At 40.9% G+C, this 18,686-nt stretch overlaps 3 protein-coding genes and 1 long non-coding RNA gene across 5 annotated transcripts; 3 read left to right on the forward strand and 1 right to left on the reverse strand.

Moving 5' to 3' along the window:
- The first annotated feature begins 404 nt into the window (after positions 1 to 404).
- On the forward strand, positions 405 to 2,545 carry LOC117565779 (transcription factor glial cells missing). The gene is given in 3 exon segments (XM_034245055.2): positions 405 to 952; positions 1,031 to 1,758; positions 1,761 to 2,545. Coding segments are annotated over 3 exon segments (1,584 nt in total). The 5' UTR covers positions 405 to 575; the 3' UTR covers positions 2,240 to 2,545.
- Positions 2,546 to 8,495: 5,950 nt separating this feature from the next.
- Positions 8,496 to 11,660, forward strand: LOC117563953 (trifunctional enzyme subunit alpha, mitochondrial). Its single transcript, XM_034242526.2, has 6 exons — positions 8,496 to 8,587; positions 8,644 to 8,759; positions 9,018 to 9,748; positions 9,812 to 9,952; positions 10,019 to 10,788; positions 10,848 to 11,660. The coding sequence occupies exons 2-6, from the start codon at positions 8,684 to 8,686 to the stop codon at positions 11,482 to 11,484; spliced, it is 2,355 nt and encodes a 784-aa protein (XP_034098417.2). The 5' UTR covers positions 8,496 to 8,587; positions 8,644 to 8,683; the 3' UTR covers positions 11,485 to 11,660.
- LOC117563955 (hybrid signal transduction protein dokA) lies at positions 11,299 to 16,746 on the reverse strand. Of its 2 annotated transcripts, XM_034242527.2 has the most exons (4): positions 16,438 to 16,746; positions 13,613 to 14,001; positions 13,170 to 13,222; positions 11,299 to 13,106 (listed from the first exon to the last, which is right to left on the reverse strand). In XM_034242527.2, the coding sequence occupies exons 2-4, from the start codon at positions 13,960 to 13,962 to the stop codon at positions 12,091 to 12,093; spliced, it is 1,419 nt and encodes a 472-aa protein (XP_034098418.2). In that variant the 5' UTR covers positions 13,963 to 14,001; positions 16,438 to 16,746; the 3' UTR covers positions 11,299 to 12,090. The 2 variants fall into 2 exon arrangements, with proteins under 2 accessions (XP_034098418.2, XP_034098419.2); XM_034242528.2 differs by lacking the exons at positions 13,613 to 14,001; positions 16,438 to 16,746 and adding an exon at positions 13,354 to 13,415.
- Positions 15,461 to 16,542, forward strand: LOC127565236 (uncharacterized). Its single transcript, XR_007954615.1, has 2 exons — positions 15,461 to 15,937; positions 16,063 to 16,542. It is a non-coding gene; the product is annotated as an uncharacterized LOC127565236 (long non-coding RNA).
- Positions 16,747 to 18,686: the final 1,940 nt, after the last annotated feature.

An 18,686-nucleotide genomic window follows, 5' to 3' on the forward strand; every position in this document is an offset into this window, starting at 1 on the left:
CTGCTTGTTACAGAGACTGCTCCATCAGTAGAGCGCCAGCTGGCGTAGCTACCGACCGACTGTCCAATCAAACCTCGAGTAGCGGCAGCGACAGCAGACGCCAGCTACAACAGAGCCAGCGGCAGCGGCATCGGCAGAGGCAGCAAAAGCAGAAGCGGGAGCGGGAGAGCTGTAAGTACGGATAGAAAGGAATTCCAATAGAAATGCGAGGAAAAGAGAGTGCGAGGCGGCGAGTGTCTGGCGGATAGTAAACGGATAAACCGGATAAACTGGAAAGCAAGCCAATGAGAGCGCAACAAAACAACCACCACGTCGTCGTGGTCGCTGCTGCTTTTGCTGCTGCTGCTGAGTCGTGGTTCTCGCTTCGGTCAAAAGGAACTTAATGTGGTGTTCGGCAGAGCCAGAGACAGTCAACATTGCGCAGCCGTTGTGAACGGACGTCCAACAGTCGCCGCAACACAAAATAAAGCAAGCAACCAAAAACACAGAACACATTTGAGAAACTGGGAGTCAGTGAAAACTGAAAAGTGTTGAAATTTGTGCGTGTGGCAAAAATAAAACTTTTCGCGTTAAACATGGTGATGAACGGAGCGTTGCCAGTACCAATGCCAACGCCAAGTCCGCCAGCCAGCAAGTCACGCATCCAGATTGAGTGGGATATCAATGACACCGTTGTGCCGACGGTCAGCGAGCACGACGATTTCAACGACTGGGCCAACGGCCACTGCCGGCTCATCTATGCCGCCCACAGTGAGGATGCCAAGAAGCATGCCAGCGGCTGGGCGATGCGCAACACCAACAACCACAACGTCAACATACTAAAGAAGAGCTGTCTCGGCGTGCTGCTCTGCAGCGCCAAGTGCCGCCTTCCCAATGGCGCCAGCGTCCATCTGCGTCCAGCTATCTGCGACAAAGCGCGTCGCAAGCAACAGGGCAAACAGTGTCCCAATAGGTAAGTGTCCACTAACTTCTCCAATCCCCAACTGGCTAGCAGTCGTACTAAGCAACGCTTCTCCAATTCTCATTACAGAAATTGCAATGGCCGCCTCGAGATTCAACCATGTCGTGGGCACTGCGGCTATCCGGTGACACACTTCTGGCGCCGCGCCGGCAACGCGATCTACTTCCAAGCTAAGGGCACCCACGATCATCCACGGCCGGAGGCCAAGGGCTCGACGGAGGCACGTCGTCTCCTCGCTGGCGGACGACGAGTACGCAGTCTGGCCGTGATGCTGGCTCGGGATGCAGCACTCAGTGACAAGCTGTGCAGCCTGCGGGCCAACAAGCGCCAAGCGAAGTCGCTGCCGCTGCAGGAGAACGCCAGCAAGCGCAAGCAGCGGACTACCAACTCTGCAGAGTTGTTGCCAGCGGGCACAGAGTTGCCATCGTATCACAGTGTTGCCGTTGCAGCTGGCACGCCTACAGCCACGCCCTCGACGGCAATATTCCAGCAAGCGCATACAGCTAGCTACATGACACCGCAATGGAGCACGGACTGCTCGTCATACTACTCACAGGATGCCTCCTTGAACTACAACAGCGGGGGCGGCATCTACGGATACGAGATGCACTCGCCCCTCTCGCCGCTCTCCTCCAACAGCTCCACAGCCAGCTACTACGCCAGCTCGGAGACCCAACTGCAGCATCAGCAACAGCAGCAGCAGCAACAACAACAACAACAGCTGCTGCAAGTGCCACAACAGAACTATGAGCTTGCGACGACAACAGCTCCGAATGCAACCGGCTACCAGACTGGCATGAATTTTACGAGAGCTGCGACGACACCTCCAGTCTGACCAGCAGCTCTGGCTACAGCTCCGAGGACTACAGCTACTTCAACGGATACGTGCCACAAGCACTGGACATCAGCGGCAGCTCCACTGCCAGTCCCGAAAGCTTTTACAGCCCCAACTCGGAGATCTTCAGCGTGTTCGATGGCAACATCAGTGGCGGCAGCAGCAGTACCGTGGAGCTGCTCTACGAGGAGGCAACTGCCTATCAGCAGCAGGCGTTGCAGCAACAGCAGCAATCCTTCACTTCCCCACCCGGCGTTGCCGTCTCCTACCAACAACATCCGCAGCCACAGGCACAGCAACAACAACAGCAGACTGCGGATTACTATTATAGCAACACGGGCGTGGACAACGTGTGGAACATCCAAATGGACGCGACGATCTCTCCAGCTGCGTATCAGAGTCAGGCAACAAGCCACGAGCCAAGCATTGGCATCTTCTGCTAATCCCACCAAGATCTCAACATTATTACCACTCAAGCGTTGTTCTAGTCTCTAGTTGAAACACAAATCTCGCCTCGAAGTTATGTTCCCATTTCCTTTCCCCAATTTGCTTGTTGGTTTTATCTTTATACCATGTTTCTAGCGCCTAAGTCATTGAACTCCATTGTTTCCCTCAGCTATTCCAAAGTTTTAAATTAAGCACCTACTATTAAGTATTTAGCAACTAACTAAGTGACGTACAAGTAAAACCCACCTATTTATGCATTTTTGTAATAAACATTTGACACTTATTAAACCTAACAATCTTTTCAATCAATCCAACCTAAACGACATAGCTACATTAACAGCAAGTTTTGTGATACGGCCTGCCGTAATGTTCGATACACATATATGTACATATGTATATTCGATTAAAATGTAGTGGTTGAAACCCAATTCTCAAAAAACATTTAAAATTATAACCAAAAAGAGTTTTGCGATTGGCAGATGCGAAGCATATATACATATATACTATATTTTTTGGCATAGTATACTCAAATTAAAATTCTTCTCAACTATTATCCAATTTCAATGCGAAGGGCTTGACGGCTGATCATTATTGCCATCTGAGGTACCCATCGGAGTCGTAGACGGATTTTGTGGATTCTGACTAAGCACAAGCTGTGAACCTTGGGTGCAGTCAGTCTTAGGACTAAGTGAAGGATTCAAAGTTGGTTCAGGGGATGCTTTAACTATTAAAGGAACAAGAGCCCATATCTGCGTATTAGAAATAAAGTTATACGCATTAGTGTCAAAATCCTCCAGCGGAACGAAGAACTCTTGCGAAGCTTTATCTGCTTCTGGTACTGGTCTCGAAGCATCGGGAGAAGATGGTGTCAATGTTGATGACAAAGATGCATGCGGTGCAGGGAACTGTACTGGGGTCTCTTGCACCAAAGCGGCAGCAAGACGCACGAAATTATCGGATAGCATAGATTTGCGCCTTTGCTGGGGTTTCTCCGTCTCTTTCTTCTCTTCATTAGCTTCCAACAACTTCCGACGTAATCGCTTTAGCAGTTTAGGCCGATGATATTTCTGTAGAAAATATTGCTTCTTTTTGGGCTTTGCAGATTGCTGAGACATCAATCCGACCACATTCATGACCAACGGCACCAGGTTTTCATCACAGTCTAGAATTAGTGGAACCTTCATTTTGGCGGGAAGTTTTTTGAATTTTTTTGTATTTGAACTCGATTTGACTAACTTCTTAGAAATCACCATTATAAAATTTTAAATAAAATATTATTTTCAAAATTGTACAAAAAGCAATAAAATAAGTAAACGACTTGTTCAGAATGAAAAGATATCAACACACTTTTTCTTCTCCTTGCTAATGTCTCTTGACAAATTTCTCATAGCAAAGTGATTACTTTTTTTATTAAATTAGTCTGGATACAGAATTACAGTTACTTCAATGAGTATGTGCTACAAGCACTTGACATCAGCGGCAACTTAGCCAGACCGATAACTTCTACACACAAAATTCGGAAATACAATTATTATATATATTTTACTGTAAATAAGTTAGATTCTTAACATTTAACTTTATCTGTTGAGATATTCAATTTCTTAGTAACACTTAGATCTTATTTAAAAAAGTAAAGAATATTTAAGGAATAGAACAAACAAGAAGAATAAAAAGGCAATTTGAAATTGTACATTACCGTAGGGTCAATTTGCTGGATCGGTGGCAATATCTGAAATTTCATACATAGCTTACATACCTTTTCATTCAGTTCTGCCCCGCTGTATGAACTCCAACCGATGGTGATTCTTAGCGATTAATGCAATTTATTGATTATTTAAACAAACATTAAAACTATAACCAATATCTATAGTACTTATACATGAGCAAGTGCTGTTTTTTATTTCACTTTAATAATACAATACAATTTGAATAATTTTTGCCAATTCTTAACTATTTTAGAAATATTAAAAAGGCAACTCTATTAATTTATCCATTTGACAAATGTATTCATTAACAAATTGGCGAATATGCATATTAAATTAGCTTGGCAAATTCGCACTCGCGAAAACTGCAACCCCAATCGCAATGGAAATTCCAGATATTGTAGAATTGAGCCAGTTTTCGCAAATCTCGCGAATATTGAATTACAAAAAGAGAAAAGGATCAACGTCAACTAATTTGCATAATCGTCACAGCATGAAAAGAGCTGCAAAAGGATAACAAAAAGAATCAGAGATGAGCAAGTCATATATTTGCATATAGGGCTTACATTATGTAAGGGGCTAATCAAAGGAACACGCACAAATATTGTAAGCCCCGACGAATGCGACAGGAAGCACACGTTCTGCTTTTGATTTATGGTCGGAAATTAACATAAATGAAATCAAAACATTTTAAATGTTTTTATTTCACTGCGATCGGAGGGGGTAGCATTTGAATTATGTATTCAAATATCACTTGGAACAAAGTCATCTCAAAGGTATCAAACTCAGACTCTGACTCAGACTCATCCTCGCTTTGCCAGGTCAGAGTGTGCGAATATCCTTGAAGGTCGCACGCGCCGCTGACGCGCGTCCTTTTCAACTAATGGGTGTTTTGTTTATGGTCGCCCTCAAACCCGACCCTCATTAGGGTTACGTTTAGGGTTGCCCAACCCTTTCCACTTTGCCTTTTTTCAACTATTTTCAATTATTTATAATCAGCTTAGCATAAAAAATCGCTATGAAAAACAATTGGTTCATAGTTGAAAATAGTTGAGTGGCGCCTGACAGCAATTGCATCTTTGTTCAAGCGTTTTTATTGTGCATAAAAAACGCATTCATTTTTAAGTGGTTTAAATATTTAGGGTTTAACGACCATAGGTATGCCATAGGTGTTTATATCTAAATTTTATATAAGAGTAATGTGTGCGCTTTTTATGCGGATTGAAAAGAACTGAAGTTACCATGCATTTTTATTTTCTATTAATTTTGAAATACGAAGCGAAGCATTTTTCGATTTGAAATATAGTGTATTTTGTTAGGTTTTAAAATATTAGTTATAGCCTATTTTCACTGTCACTTAGTTCTTTTAGGTTTCGAACCAATTTCTTTTCTTATGGGTTTTTACAGGGGCGAACGTTACATTCAACCTGAACGGAAAAGAGCAGTGGAAATAGGCTATTAGATTTCTATCTTCCTTTAAAGTTTAATATTTAGTGAAACATAGCAATGAATGATCAATAAAATTCATATATAAAATAAAAAAAATTAATTTGCTATTAAATATGATCATTTAAATTCACAGGTTAGATAGTAAAACTATATGAAATAATTTTATATTCAGTACAGATAATTCATTATCTTGTGTCTATCTATAATATTAATGTTTCGTCAATCATTTAGTTAGAAAACGATAGTACTGATTCATAACATAACGAAAACGATTTTCACATTTTTTTTTTTTTTTTGTGGTTATGTATCTGGTATTTATTAAAAATTCTTTGTAAATCTGATAGATATTCAATATGAAACCAATATGTCCAGGACTCCAGTAGTGAAATCTTCCCTATTGTTCGACTGCCTTTCGTAGCTCGTTTTGAGCAATTTTCATGCTGACCCACCCCGCCACAAATCGAGCATACACACATACACAAACACACATTCCATTTGACACGGATGTCAGTTAAGGATTTTCAGGTCATTTCTGCGCATGCGACCGCGTATCGTCCTAGTTGCCATTCAAGAGCACATTAAATGCGCCTCATTTGTTTTTGAGGCGTTTTGCCGAACGTGTTGTCGATCTTATTGTTACGTATCCTTTGAAGTGGCCCATCGAAATAGTTTTTGATGAGTTTTCCTAGCATACTCGCACATTGTTGTGGTTCATATTGTCGCAACATTTGACATTAATGGTCACAGCTTTTGCCACGTATTATAAATTAAATAGTTAATCTTCTTTCCTGCCCTCTCTTTTTATTGAACATTGCAGCTGTGATTGCTGATGGACATGCCCTCTCCTAATGTGATCTGTGAAAAGCCAACCGAAAGTCACACTTGAGATTGACACTCAAATCAGGACAGGAGTTCTGCTGGTTCCAATGACCTTTTAAAAGCAGCGGGTTCGTTTTATCAGGAATATTACAATTATTTAGGAAAATTCAGATCTTTTTCATATATTCGTGAATATCCCAAATGGAGTCGAGATCATATACATACATACATATGCATTGCATTGTTGTTATTTTTTGCAATTCTTGCGAATCCTTTAAGCTAGCAAAGTTGTCTATATGGTTATACCACATAACCACGATTGCCACTTTCGGTACAAATGTACCAAAACTAGTACATTTTTTATGCGTTGGTACATTGGATCACTTTTTTTCATATTGGTACATTTTTAATATGCCTAGTCTAGTATTTAAAATTTTCATAAAATTTAATGTTTACACATATTTTTTTTATAAATGGCTCTGTTCCACCAGACATCAATTGAGAAAATATATATGCGTCAATGTAAGGCCCATCATAACGTAAACAGTTATATATTGTGAATCACAATTTGTGATTCAGCCAAATTTCTAAGCAAAGAAGAACTTTCCATAGTGAAAACCTTTGAAAATTTGTATAATGGTGATCCTGATGATATAATATCCCAATGGAACCAACTCCGAATTTCTTTTAATCAGAGAAAAGAAAAAGATATTCGTAAATTTTGCACAGACATTGAAAGTAAAAAAAAAACGGTGTTGACGAACCGCTGTTCAGGAGCTTAATAAAATTAATAATCAACTTGATTTCGTTGCCACACAGCTCTGATGCTGCAGAGCGAAAGTTTTTTGAAATTTCGTTGATGAAAATTAAATTACCAAATAAATTAGAATTTAAGACACTAAATAATATAATGTATTTCAAGGAATTGATTGATTGTAAAGACCTTCACTATGTTTGGTCATTTTTATACCCGCTACCCATAGGGTAGAAGGGTATTATAACTTTGTGCCGGCAGGAAATGTATGTAACAGGTAGAAGGAGGCATCTCCGACCCTATAAAGTATATATATTCTTGATCAGCGTCAACAGCCGAGACGATATAGCCATGTCCGTCTGTCTGTCTGTCCGTCTGTCCGTCTGTCCGTCCGTCCGTATGAACACCTAGATCTCAGAGACTATAAGAGATAGAGCTATAATTTTTTTTCGACAGCATTTGTTATGTTTGCACGCAGATCAAGTTTGTTTCAAATTTTTGCCACGCCCACTTCCGCCCCCGCAAATCAAAAAAATCGAATAACAAGTGTAATTTTAGAGCTAGAGCTACGAATTTTGGTATATACAATAATTACTGTAGTAGTTATGATTCCTGAAAATTTGGTTCTGATCAAATAAAAATTGTGGAAGTTATTAAAGAAATACTTTTGTATGGGCAAAAACGCCTACTTAGTAGGGGTCTTAGTTGCTTTGGCTGACAATCTGGTATATTGAGCCGTTTATGGTATATTTTGAATGGTGTACTATATCGATATACCAAACATACCATTTGGTATATTTTTAGTATTTTCGGTATATTTTGAAAATGATACCGCAATATTTTGCCTTTATTAAAAATGGGTAGCGGGTATCTCACACTCGAGCACACTCGACTGTAACTTTCTTACTTGTTTAAAAATAACTAAGATAGTTTAAAATTTGATTTATTATTATTTAAGCGAAAGTTCTGTTTTTGTTTTCTTTCTACTATACTAAAAAAATGAAATATGAAAAAATAAAAGATAATTAAAAAAAAAACGTTAACAAAATATAGTATTAAAAAATACCGAAAATAAAAATAAAAAATTAAAAAAAATTTGTGGTACATTTTTGCTAAAATTGGTGCATTTTTACAAAATTTTGGTACACAAATTTTTTTTGGAATGGCAACCGTGCACATAACATTCCGAGACTGAAATAATGCTGCCATCCATAATAATTAAAGTTCAACTAATGTAAATTAGTAGCCAAAATAATGCATCAAAAGCGCCATCTAGTTTTAGGTTGTCGCAGCTGACGCTATAACAATATAGCAAAAGCGCCATCTACTGGACTGATGCTACAAGATTTGTCATGATAATCTATCAAAAGCACCATCTAACTAACCTAAATATTCATTGACAATTCGATCAGGTCACTTTCTTACAAATTGCATATTCACAAATCTAGTCTTTTTTAACATGCGATAATTTAGAATACTGTATCGATTATCATGATATACTAGTATATTTTTAAATGCAAACTACGGTCACACAGTTGCCGCTGGTAACTTGCAGTTGAAGCAACAAGTAAAAATTAGTTTGCCACGAAGATTTAATACAACAGTTGTTTTAAGTATATGTAATAGTTTTGCCAAGCATAAAGTGCACTACAATAGTTAATCATAAGTTTTTTAGATAAATCACGAACCTGTTTGAATACGAGTAAAGAGTTGCAATGTCGGCATCAAGATTCCTAAGTGCAGTTGGACAAATTTCACGACAACAATTGTTGCAGAATAAATGTGCTAGAGGTAATTGTCCAAAAATAGATGAATAAATGATATACTAATAGATATTTCCAAAAGAAAGAACAATGTTTAACGTGCTGTTAATCAAAACAGTATAAACATATACGAGTTGAACTAATCGAACACCGCCTATCGCATCATTGGACTTTGAACTTTGTACTCTTCCACATATGAGATAATACCAAAGTATTATGTTGGACGTAGTACAAAAACACAAGTAGTTTAATACACACTACTCACATCACCATTATCATATTACAGCCTATCCCGCCGCAGCACAATTTCAACGTCGTCTAATGGCCACAAATCCCGCAACATCTCCAGCCGCTGTTAACAAGCATTTACACACCAAGGTGGTAAATGGAGTGCTGGTCATTAAAATTGATTCTCCCAATGTCAAAGTCAACTCGCTGGGCGCCGAGGTGAGCAATGAGTTCGAGCAAGTGATTAAGGAGCTGGAGACGAATCCTTCGGTGAACTCTGCGGTGCTCATTTCGGGCAAACCTGGCTGCTTTGTGGCTGGTGCCGATATCGGCATGCTAGAAGCGTGCCAAAAGGCCGAGGAGGCTACCCTTATTTCACACGGCGCACAAATTATGTTTGAGCGCATGGAGCGCAGTCGTAAGCCAATTGTGGCCGCCATCAATGGTGTGTGTCTGGGAGGCGGTCTAGAACTAGCCTTGGCCTGTCACTATCGCATTGCTACAAAGGACAACAAGACTAAGTTGGGTTTGCCAGAGGTTATGCTCGGTCTGCTGCCTGGTGGAGGAGGCACCGTCCGTTTGCCTAAGCTATCCTCGGTGCCCACCGCTTTGGACCTGAGTTTGACCGGTAAACAAGTTCGTGCCGATCGTGCTAAGCGCCTTGGCATTGTTGACCTGCTTGTCGATCCTCTCGGTCCTGGCTTGCAGCCGGCTGAGCAAAACACTATCGAGTATCTAGAGAAGACTGCCGTGCAAGTGGCCAATGACTTGGCCAGTGGAAAACTGCGTGTAAGTAACCACACATCTCACAGCTTACGTTTTTACTCGATGACATGGAATTTAATTTGACAGGTGAATCGCGAAAAGAGTGGTTTGGTCAACAAACTACAAGCGTTTATCATGGATACGGACTTTGTCAAGAACAAAATCTTTGATACGGCGCGCAAGCAAGTGCTCAAGGCCTCTGGTGGTCTCTACCCCGCTCCTCTGAAGGTAATTTCGTCACCCGCCAAAATTAAAAAAAATAACTCACAATCAATCACAACTGCTACTTTACAGATCCTGGATGTGATTCGTGCCGGCGTCGACAAGGGCACTGATGCTGGCTACGAGTCGGAACGCAAGGGCTTTGGTGAATTATCGGCTACACCAGAATCAAAGGGTCTCATTGCGCTCTTCCGTGGCCAGACTGAGTGCAAGAAGAATCGCTTTGGCAAGCCAGAGCGTCCTGTCAAGACTGTGGGCGTGCTTGGTGCGGGTCTCATGGGTGCTGGCATTGTACAGGTGTCCGTCGACAAGGGTTACAATGTAGTTATGAAAGATGCCACCGATGCAGGCCTTGCTCGCGGTATTGGCCAAGTGCAAAAGGGTCTGGCAACAGCTCTAAAGCGCAAGCGCATTACGGCCCTGGAACGCGATCAAACGCTGTCGCATCTGCTACCCACGCTAAACTACAACGACTTTAAGACTGCCGATATTATTATCGAAGCTGTTTTCGAGGATATTAACATTAAGCACCGAGTAATCAAGGAGCTGGAGGCAGTTGTCCCTGAGCATTGTGTTATTGCCACTAATACCAGCGCCATTCCCATTACGAAGATTGCTGCTGGTAGCTCGCGTCCTGAGAAGGTAGTGGGCATGCACTACTTCTCTCCCGTCGACAAGATGCAGCTGCTGGAAATCATTACACATCCAGGCACCTCTAAGGACACCATCGCCCAAGCCGTTGCTGTAGGTCTCAAACAAGGCAAGGTAGTGATTACAGTGGGCGATGGACCCGGGTTCTATACCACACGTATTCTGGCCACACTCCTGTCTGAAGCAATCAGGTGAAACTCTTATTCATATTTTCGTATTGTAGCATTGTTAATCCTTGTCTTTCACATAGGCTGCTGCAAGAAGGAGTGGATCCCAAGGATTTGGATAAGTACACCAAGAAGTTCGGCTTCCCTGTAGGCGCTGCAACATTGGCCGATGAAGTCGGAATCGATGTTGGCTCCCATATTGCCGTGGATTTGGCCAAATCATTTGGCGAACGCTTTAGCGGCGGCAATCTGCAAGTGATGCAGGATTTGGTATTGGCAGGCTTCTTAGGCCGCAAGTCTGGCAAGGGCATTTTCCTATACGATGGCCAAAGCAAGGGCAGCCGTCCAGTCAATACGGAGGCACACGAAATCCTTAAGCAGAAGTATGCGCTGGTTTCCAAGGGTGCCAATACACCTGAGGATCTGACATTGCGTATGGTGTCGCGCTTTGTCAATGAAGCTGTCTTGTGTCTGGAGGAGAAGATTCTTGACAGTCCACTGGAGGGTGATGTGGGTGCTGTTTTCGGCTTGGGATTCCCGCCATTTACCGGAGGTCCCTTCCGCTGGGTGGATCTGTACGGCGCTGGCAAATTGGTTAGCAAAATGCAGTCATATGCTGAACTGTACGGCGCACCTTTCAAGCCTGCCCAAACCCTGTTGGATATGGCCAAGGATCCTGCCAAGAAATTCTATCCCAAGACTGGCGCTTCAAAGTTGTAAAGAACAATACAGAAAAAATCGACATTTAGCTTTAGACAGAATTTAGAGCATTCTAATGCATTTTTCTCAACTGATTCTTAGAGTGGTCCATCCTGATCCCCATTATCATGAACTTAATTATTTTTCTTGAAGTTGCGCGATGTTAATAATAAAGAGTATCGTATAATATTTTCATACATCCAATTGTTTATTTGACACGACTGTTTCGCGAGTATAGGAACCTCGCAAGATTTTAATTATCTTTAGTGTAATCTGTAACGATTTTTGTACATCAATCTATATATTTCTTAGTCTAACGTAACATCAATATTAATATTTACAAAGCTTCCCTTATGGACGAAAGGAATAAGTTGCTGCTGCATCTGCAACTTAATGGCTAGAAGTACACGTAACACATTGAGCACACAACACTTGGGCAGTTTCCAATGGTTGTTCCAAGAGTTGAACGGCTGGCTATCTTTGGAGAGCTTTTTGTTGATTAAACATCTTTGGAAACAAATCAATAAGCTATGTATATACATCTGAATATTCATTAGTTTTCCTAACATCTTTGGCTTTCCAAGCTGCTTCCCAACTCTGGGCATCAACCTTTCATCAAATTATCGTTTACTTGCGCCAATCTCGTCCAGAACTACAACGCTGTTGCCTAGTTGGAGTGCTGCCAGTGGCTCCCACAGCTGCACCATTCGCCCCACCGCTACCACCACCTGTGCTACTGATCCCTCCGCTGCCATTCAGCAGAGTGCTATTGTAACGTTCATGGGACGGATAGCGTTCGACAACATCGTCAATCAGCTCGAGAATGCCAATCTTGAATTTGCGCCGCTGTTGCGGCGTTAATGCTGCAATATCTGGCAGAATGCTTCGAAAGAACTCCATGTCCGTGTGCTCTGTGACGCTGAGGCCCCCAAAGAAGGCAGCTCCACTACCCGAAGTGGTCACATCGCATTCCGTCTTGATTCGCTTTGCGCTGCTTGGCTCAAAGTGCGGATGTTGTTGTTGCTGTTGCAGGTGAGTGGCCATCGCATGGTGGGAATGCGGCGGTTGATGTTGATGATGCAGTGGCGTCGATGAAGTATCGTTGTATATTAAATCTGGTCCGGTCTCAGCTAGCTGCACATCAGGTATGAAATTCTGCAGACTATTAGCACTGGCCGTATCACTGTGTGCTGGCGAACCAGGAACAGTCATCGCATTGCCGCCTGTCGTCGAGGTGGTGCAGTGCATGCCCAGGGTGGCAGCTATGGCGGGATCAAAAGCATCAATTGTCTCCTCGTCGTCGTTGTCCGAAAGAGACTGCTTCATCTCCATAGAATCGTTTATAACATGGTTGTTGTTGTTGTTGTTATTGATGCTAGTGTTGTTGTTGTTGTTGCAATACAAATGCTCCTGCTGATGCTGCTGCTGATGGAGATGCAAATGCTGCTGGGAGAACTGGAAGAGCGTGGCCAAGCTCGAGTTGCCCTCAAGAGAGTTCCGCGTAGACTTAAGAAATGGTAACAAAAACGCCATATGCTCAGTAAGGTAGTACGGTTTGTGCTGTGGCTCGGATCCACTCTGTTGCTTGATGTAGCGCGAGAGGCAGGCACGAAGGTTCCTCCATCTCTCCTTGCAGTGAATAACTAAAATTATATACATATTATTACGTGTGTTTAATAAAAATGAATATTTTACAGATTACTTACCACTCTCTCGGGTTTCCTTCGAGATAAGCGCCCACGCCTTCTCCTGGTTGTCTCTGGAACGATTCAAATAAAAAGGATCGTTATTATTGTTCTGATTGGTAATTAAGCTAACGAAATGAATGCTCAGCTACGAAACTAACTCAAGTGATCAGAGAAACTCAAAACTTAAATTTATAATACATACAATTCATATTGTGTTTTTGTAATTTCATTTTATGATTTTACTGTCTACCATGTTCTAGCCAATAAACTAACTCCTTAAACATGGCTTTGAATGAATAACAAAAAAAGTGACAGATTATTTTTGAAACCCTAGTCTGTCTTATCTACACATCCGTTGACCAATTCGCACATCACTAATATTATTGTCACTGTACTATCGATGAGAACTCACGACGAGACTAGTTGCCATCGCTAACGGGCTGACTAAAGTGTGAACTCACCTGTTGCGATACTCGGGCACTTTCTTGTCGTAGAGACAGCGATGCGTGCGCACCAAATTAACGAATCGAATGTTGAAATCCTCGTCCGCTTGCATGACACGATTTGTTGATCCTATGGTTGCAGTTGTTGCACTCGGACTGCTGCCGTTGTAAAAAGTTGCTACTGATGTTGCTCGCTCGTTGCCTCCGCCGTCGCCGTTGCTGATGCTTTGTCGATTGTTGTTATCGTTGTTGTTGCTGTTGATGATGTTGTTGTTGTTGCTGTTGTTGTTACCGCCGCTACTGCAGGTGTTGTTAGTTTTGTTGCTATTGGTGGTGCTGTTGCTGCTGCTGGGCGTTGAGGTGGTCATATTCGTTCCACTGCTTGTTGTTATGTTTGCTGTTGCAGCCTGTGTTAATTATAGAATTTGCAATCACTTTACTGTTGATGTTGAATGTTGCAATGCCTGGCGTTGTTACTGCCAAGCGAAGCACACTGATAACAACAGTGACTGCAATACCTGCTAGCCACTTTGTTGTTGTTGTTTCTACTCGTGTTCTGGTTGCTGTTGTTGGCGGACAGAACAACAAGAGAAAAGTTTGCTATACTCGCAACAGAAACGCGAAAATGTCGATGATAATCAATGATTTGAAATATACACTATCCTCGATAGTTTCGCTATATTGTATCGCAAATTAGGATAAAGTTTTTGTATATAATATTTGCCTATTTAACAAACAATTCACGATAGTATCGTAGTGTCTCGATGTTGACCCATCGCTATTTCCCAGTGTTGTATTGACTGTGTGCAATTGTGTTGGAATTGCTAATGTCTCGGCAACAACAATTACTACAGCAGCTTTATGCCTTCGTCAAGCGACAAGAGCTTTTTTGCTGTGCTTGTGTTGTTGTCATAACTACATACATATGTATGTACATACATACATATGTGTGTTTGTGAAATATAATAAAACAGGGTGACCACTTTTGTTGTTGTTTTTGTGAGCAGTTTCGTGACAACGGCGACAGTCGCTACATTGTTTACCTTTCATATTATTATAGCCACAATAACAGTAAGAGCAACACCAACACCAACAATAACTATTATAATAAATAGCAGGCTATTTGACTGTACTTGCTTTTGTTGTTACAAATTCTTGTCAAGACTTGGTCTTGGTCTTTGATAACAATAATATCATTAGAACAAGAGCTGACTCTCAGATTCGGCAGTGACTCGTTTTAATAACTCGCCTGCTTGCATGTTCGTGGATGCAACTGCACAGCTGCTTTTTGTTGCAACTTGCAACTACCTGTTTTGATTCTAATCAACCCACTCAGTGTTACACTCCCTCTCTTTCGCTCTCTCTCACTCATTCGTACTCTATGTCTTCCTCTCCCTTTCTTTGTCACTTTTCCTCTCTATAAATCGCAAAGACTCTCGCTCTCTTTTCCTTCGTCTCTCTGTGTGCTGTCGCTCAAATCTTTAACAAATTTTCCCGCCACTTTCAGCACCTTGCGTTAAGCCCACCAGTTTGGCACAAAAACAACGTGCGCACAGTGGTCAGAATTACTCTTCTGCTATATATATTTATATTTATTATTTATTTAGTTTAGCAAAACAATTTAATGATCTTTGGCTTCGGAAAAATGTTTATAAATAATTTTTTTAACAGTATTACATTCGCCGCATTTTGATATTTTAAATTTGTTCGCGACGAATTGCCCACTGTGTCACAGTTGTTATGTTGTTTTTGTCGTCATCATTATTATCAACACTGCCAACTTCATTATCATCATCAACGCTTCGCGCGTGTTTCGGTTCTGGCTGTTGTTGTTATCGTTGCTGTTGTTGTTTTTGCTGCTGCTGCTATTGTTGTTGCTGTTGTTGGCGTTGCTTTTGTTATTGCCTTTGCTGTTGCTGCTGCTGCTCTCGTCGTTGTCGTATGTTCTGTATTATTCGTCATTTGTTTTTGTTGTTTTCGTTAGTTTTGTTTGTTCGCCTTTAACAGTTGCCAGCGTCGCTGACGCAGCAACAACGACATCGACAACAGCAGCAGTAGCAGCAACGCCAGAGCAGCGAGCGACTTTGTTTTGTTGTTGTAGATTCTGCTGCTGCTTGCTGATTTTTTTTGTTATTGTACCGCCTGCGCAACTGTTCTTATTGTTGTTGTATAACGAAGTGGAGAGGGCAAACAATAAACTAGCTGACAATATTAATTGTGTTTTGTCTATTAACATAAAATATATATGTATACATATACATACACACAATGTACATTCAACACATTTATGAATACAAACATATGTACATACATTTGTAAACAAGAAGGAATGAATATTAGAATGTAAGTATAATTGTTCAGTAAGAACAACATCGACAACAGACAGCACACAAGAAGTACAGCAACGTGCAAAACAAGAAAACACAAAAATATTTCTAAAGCTAACAAAACACACACAAAACTTGCAGAAATACCCGGCTATTCCCCCTCCCCGTTTCACCCACCCAGCCAATGACAGCAGCAGCAACAGCAATGAAGGCAAAGGTAATAACTTTGTTAGATAGAACAACAACAGCTACAACAACAACAATAACATCAACAGCAGCAGCAGCAGCAGCAGCAACAAAAGGCACAAATACATATACAATGTACACTCTATACACAGACACAGAAACAGTTACACTATGGCATATAGAATTTTTCTTGTTGCTGTATTGTTGTTGCTTATCTGGCCAAGGCGTTGTTGTATTTGTTGTTGTTGTTGTATGTATGTACATACTCGTATGTATATTTTTCAAAAACATTTTCTTCGTACGTACATATCTCGAAATTGTTTATTTTACCTGTACTCTGGCAGTTTGCGAACACCGCGAGGGAGATTTGAAAAAGCGTTTCCGTAAGAAATTTAAAGCGCGCTCTTATTTTTTAAGCCAGTGTCGCACGGAAAACGGCGCCAAAAATTGTCCGCTGCGACAGCGACGCAAGCGATGATGACGACGACTGCGACTGCAACTGCGACGTCAAATGTGCTGTGACTATGCCGTGACTGTGACAGCGACAAACAACTGACTGACTGACGTAACATAAAAAGTTGCAATTTTAATTTCGTTTTCGGTTGTCGTATGTTTCACGTTTCAAGCGACGAAAGCGACTAAACACACAGATACTCAGTATCTATCAGCTACAGTAGAACACAACACAATAACAATAACAACAACAACAACAACAGGAGCAGTCGCAGCGACGACGGCAGTTGAGCAGCAGGCAAGCAGCGACTACAACATACAGTGGGCATCATCTGTTATATTATTGTACGATTTTAGATAATGCGTAATTCGAAAACACCTTAACTTAAATACAAACTTTATAAACACATGTGCATAGATTTTAAATAAAATTAGAACACCATTATTATTTTATTGCCTCTAATTATAAAAAATTCACAAATCATTAGTCTTCATTCCAACTTAGACTGAAACATATTTTAAATAATGTTTATAATTAATCGACCTAACTATAGTAATAACATGAAGCTATAGAAAATCATAGGAAGACAGAATATTTCCGAATAACAAAATCATATACGTTAGTTATTGATTGTCCCACTGTGCAACGACTATGGCAAACAGAGAACAACAACAGATGAAACACAGCTCGCTCTCTCTATCCCTCTCTTGCTTGCGCTCTCTCCCTGTTTCACATTCACACACACGCGTACACAGTTGGCAACAACAAGAGTACACATTTTATTGTTGTTGTTGCTGGCGAACAACAAATAATACAAACAATACACACACCGCCACACGCACACGCTCGCAACCACGGGGAGAAATACAACACAGCAGAGCAACGGCAACTGCGCGCTACAAAACGCAAAGAGACAGAGACGCAAAGCAGAAATGTCGAAACTTAACAAAAATTTACTTCACTGTGGTCTCAATCCGACCAAATAGTTAAACTCTAAAACAATTAAAATAATGCCCCTAAATTAAACACATATTTTATTATGATACCAGTCGATCATGAGCAGTAATAATTTTCTTGTTTAGCCATTATTGAATCTAAGTGACTATAAATTGTGAGAGTCCTTTCCATATGTTCCGATCTACCCCAGCCCAATGTGCATCTTACCCAATGCAGCTGAGTGTGGGAGTGTGTGTTCATCCACCTAAAATTGGGTTTCTAACTCTTAGCGAACATTGAATCAACGACAGTTGGTGACTGAGCAGCAGCAGCCGCGCCAGCGGCAGCAGCAGAAATGCCTCTCAGAATAAACAAAATGTCATGCAAACAAAAATACACGCAAAATATTTTGTTGCCTGCATAATGTTGTTGCTTTTGTAAAAGCTCTCGACCATTCGCTGCTCAAACCATGATACAATAACACAAGGTAGTCTCGTCGCGTGCCTTAACGTTCGGCTTCGAGCCACTATCGTCAGTGCGCTCGTGCTTGTTGAAGCGAAAGGTTGTGCGCGGACGATTTTTTTTGTGAAGATTAACCCTTGCGCAAGACAAAAATGTCAGATTGCAATTATATTATATATATATTTGAACTTTATGATAGAATTAAGAACCTGAACAAAATAATTAGTAATCAAAAACAAAAATAACGATTACTGTCAACTTCTAAACTATTAAAAATTAAATTATAAAAAACATTTCAACTCTTTTTAATATAGTGGAACAATTAAACCCTATGCACAATTGAAGGGTTAATCGCAAAGCTCTACTGTCGATAAGGGGCAGCTTTTCCGACGAGACTACCTTGTGTTATTGTATCATGGCTCAAACCATGATACAATTATACAAGGTAGTCTCGTCGGAAAAAGCTTCCGTCAGTACGCATTCGTATTTCGACGCAAGAGGTTGTCTGCGGACGAATTTTTTTCTGCAATTAACCCTTGTGAAAAATGACATTTTGCAATGTATGCCGTAGATACGGATAGAATTAAAACATTTCGAGAATTAGAGAATTCTCATATATATTGTTAATATTATTCATAAACAACTTACATTTTAGAAATATGTCAAAAAGACATTAATATTAGCTTCAAATTATGTAAATATTAATATCATCGTCTAAGGGTTAATG

The sequence above is a fragment of the Drosophila albomicans genome, chromosome 2L, assembly GCF_009650485.2.
Source record: "Drosophila albomicans strain 15112-1751.03 chromosome 2L, ASM965048v2, whole genome shotgun sequence".
Lineage (NCBI taxonomy): Eukaryota > Metazoa > Arthropoda > Insecta > Diptera > Drosophilidae > Drosophila > Drosophila albomicans.

Coding starts and splice junctions, on each gene's coding strand:
- LOC117563953 (XM_034242526.2), top strand. CDS start 8,684: ATGTCGGCATCAAGATTCCTAAGTGCAGTTGGACAAATTTCACGACAA. Junction 9,749..9,811: donor TGGCCAGTGGAAAACTGCGT/GTAAGTAACCAC, acceptor TTAATTTGACAG/GTGAATCGCGAAAAGAGTGG. Junction 10,789..10,847: donor CTCCTGTCTGAAGCAATCAG/GTGAAACTCTTA, acceptor TCTTTCACATAG/GCTGCTGCAAGAAGGAGTGG.
- LOC117563955 (XM_034242527.2), bottom strand. CDS start 13,962: ATGACCACCTCAACGCCCAGCAGCAGCAACAGCACCACCAATAGCAAC. Junction 13,223..13,612: donor GTGCCCGAGTATCGCAACAG/GTGAGTTCACAC, acceptor GAATCGTTCCAG/AGACAACCAGGAGAAGGCGT. Junction 13,107..13,169: donor GAAGGAAACCCGAGAGAGTG/GTAAGTAATCTG, acceptor ATATAATTTTAG/TTATTCACTGCAAGGAGAGA.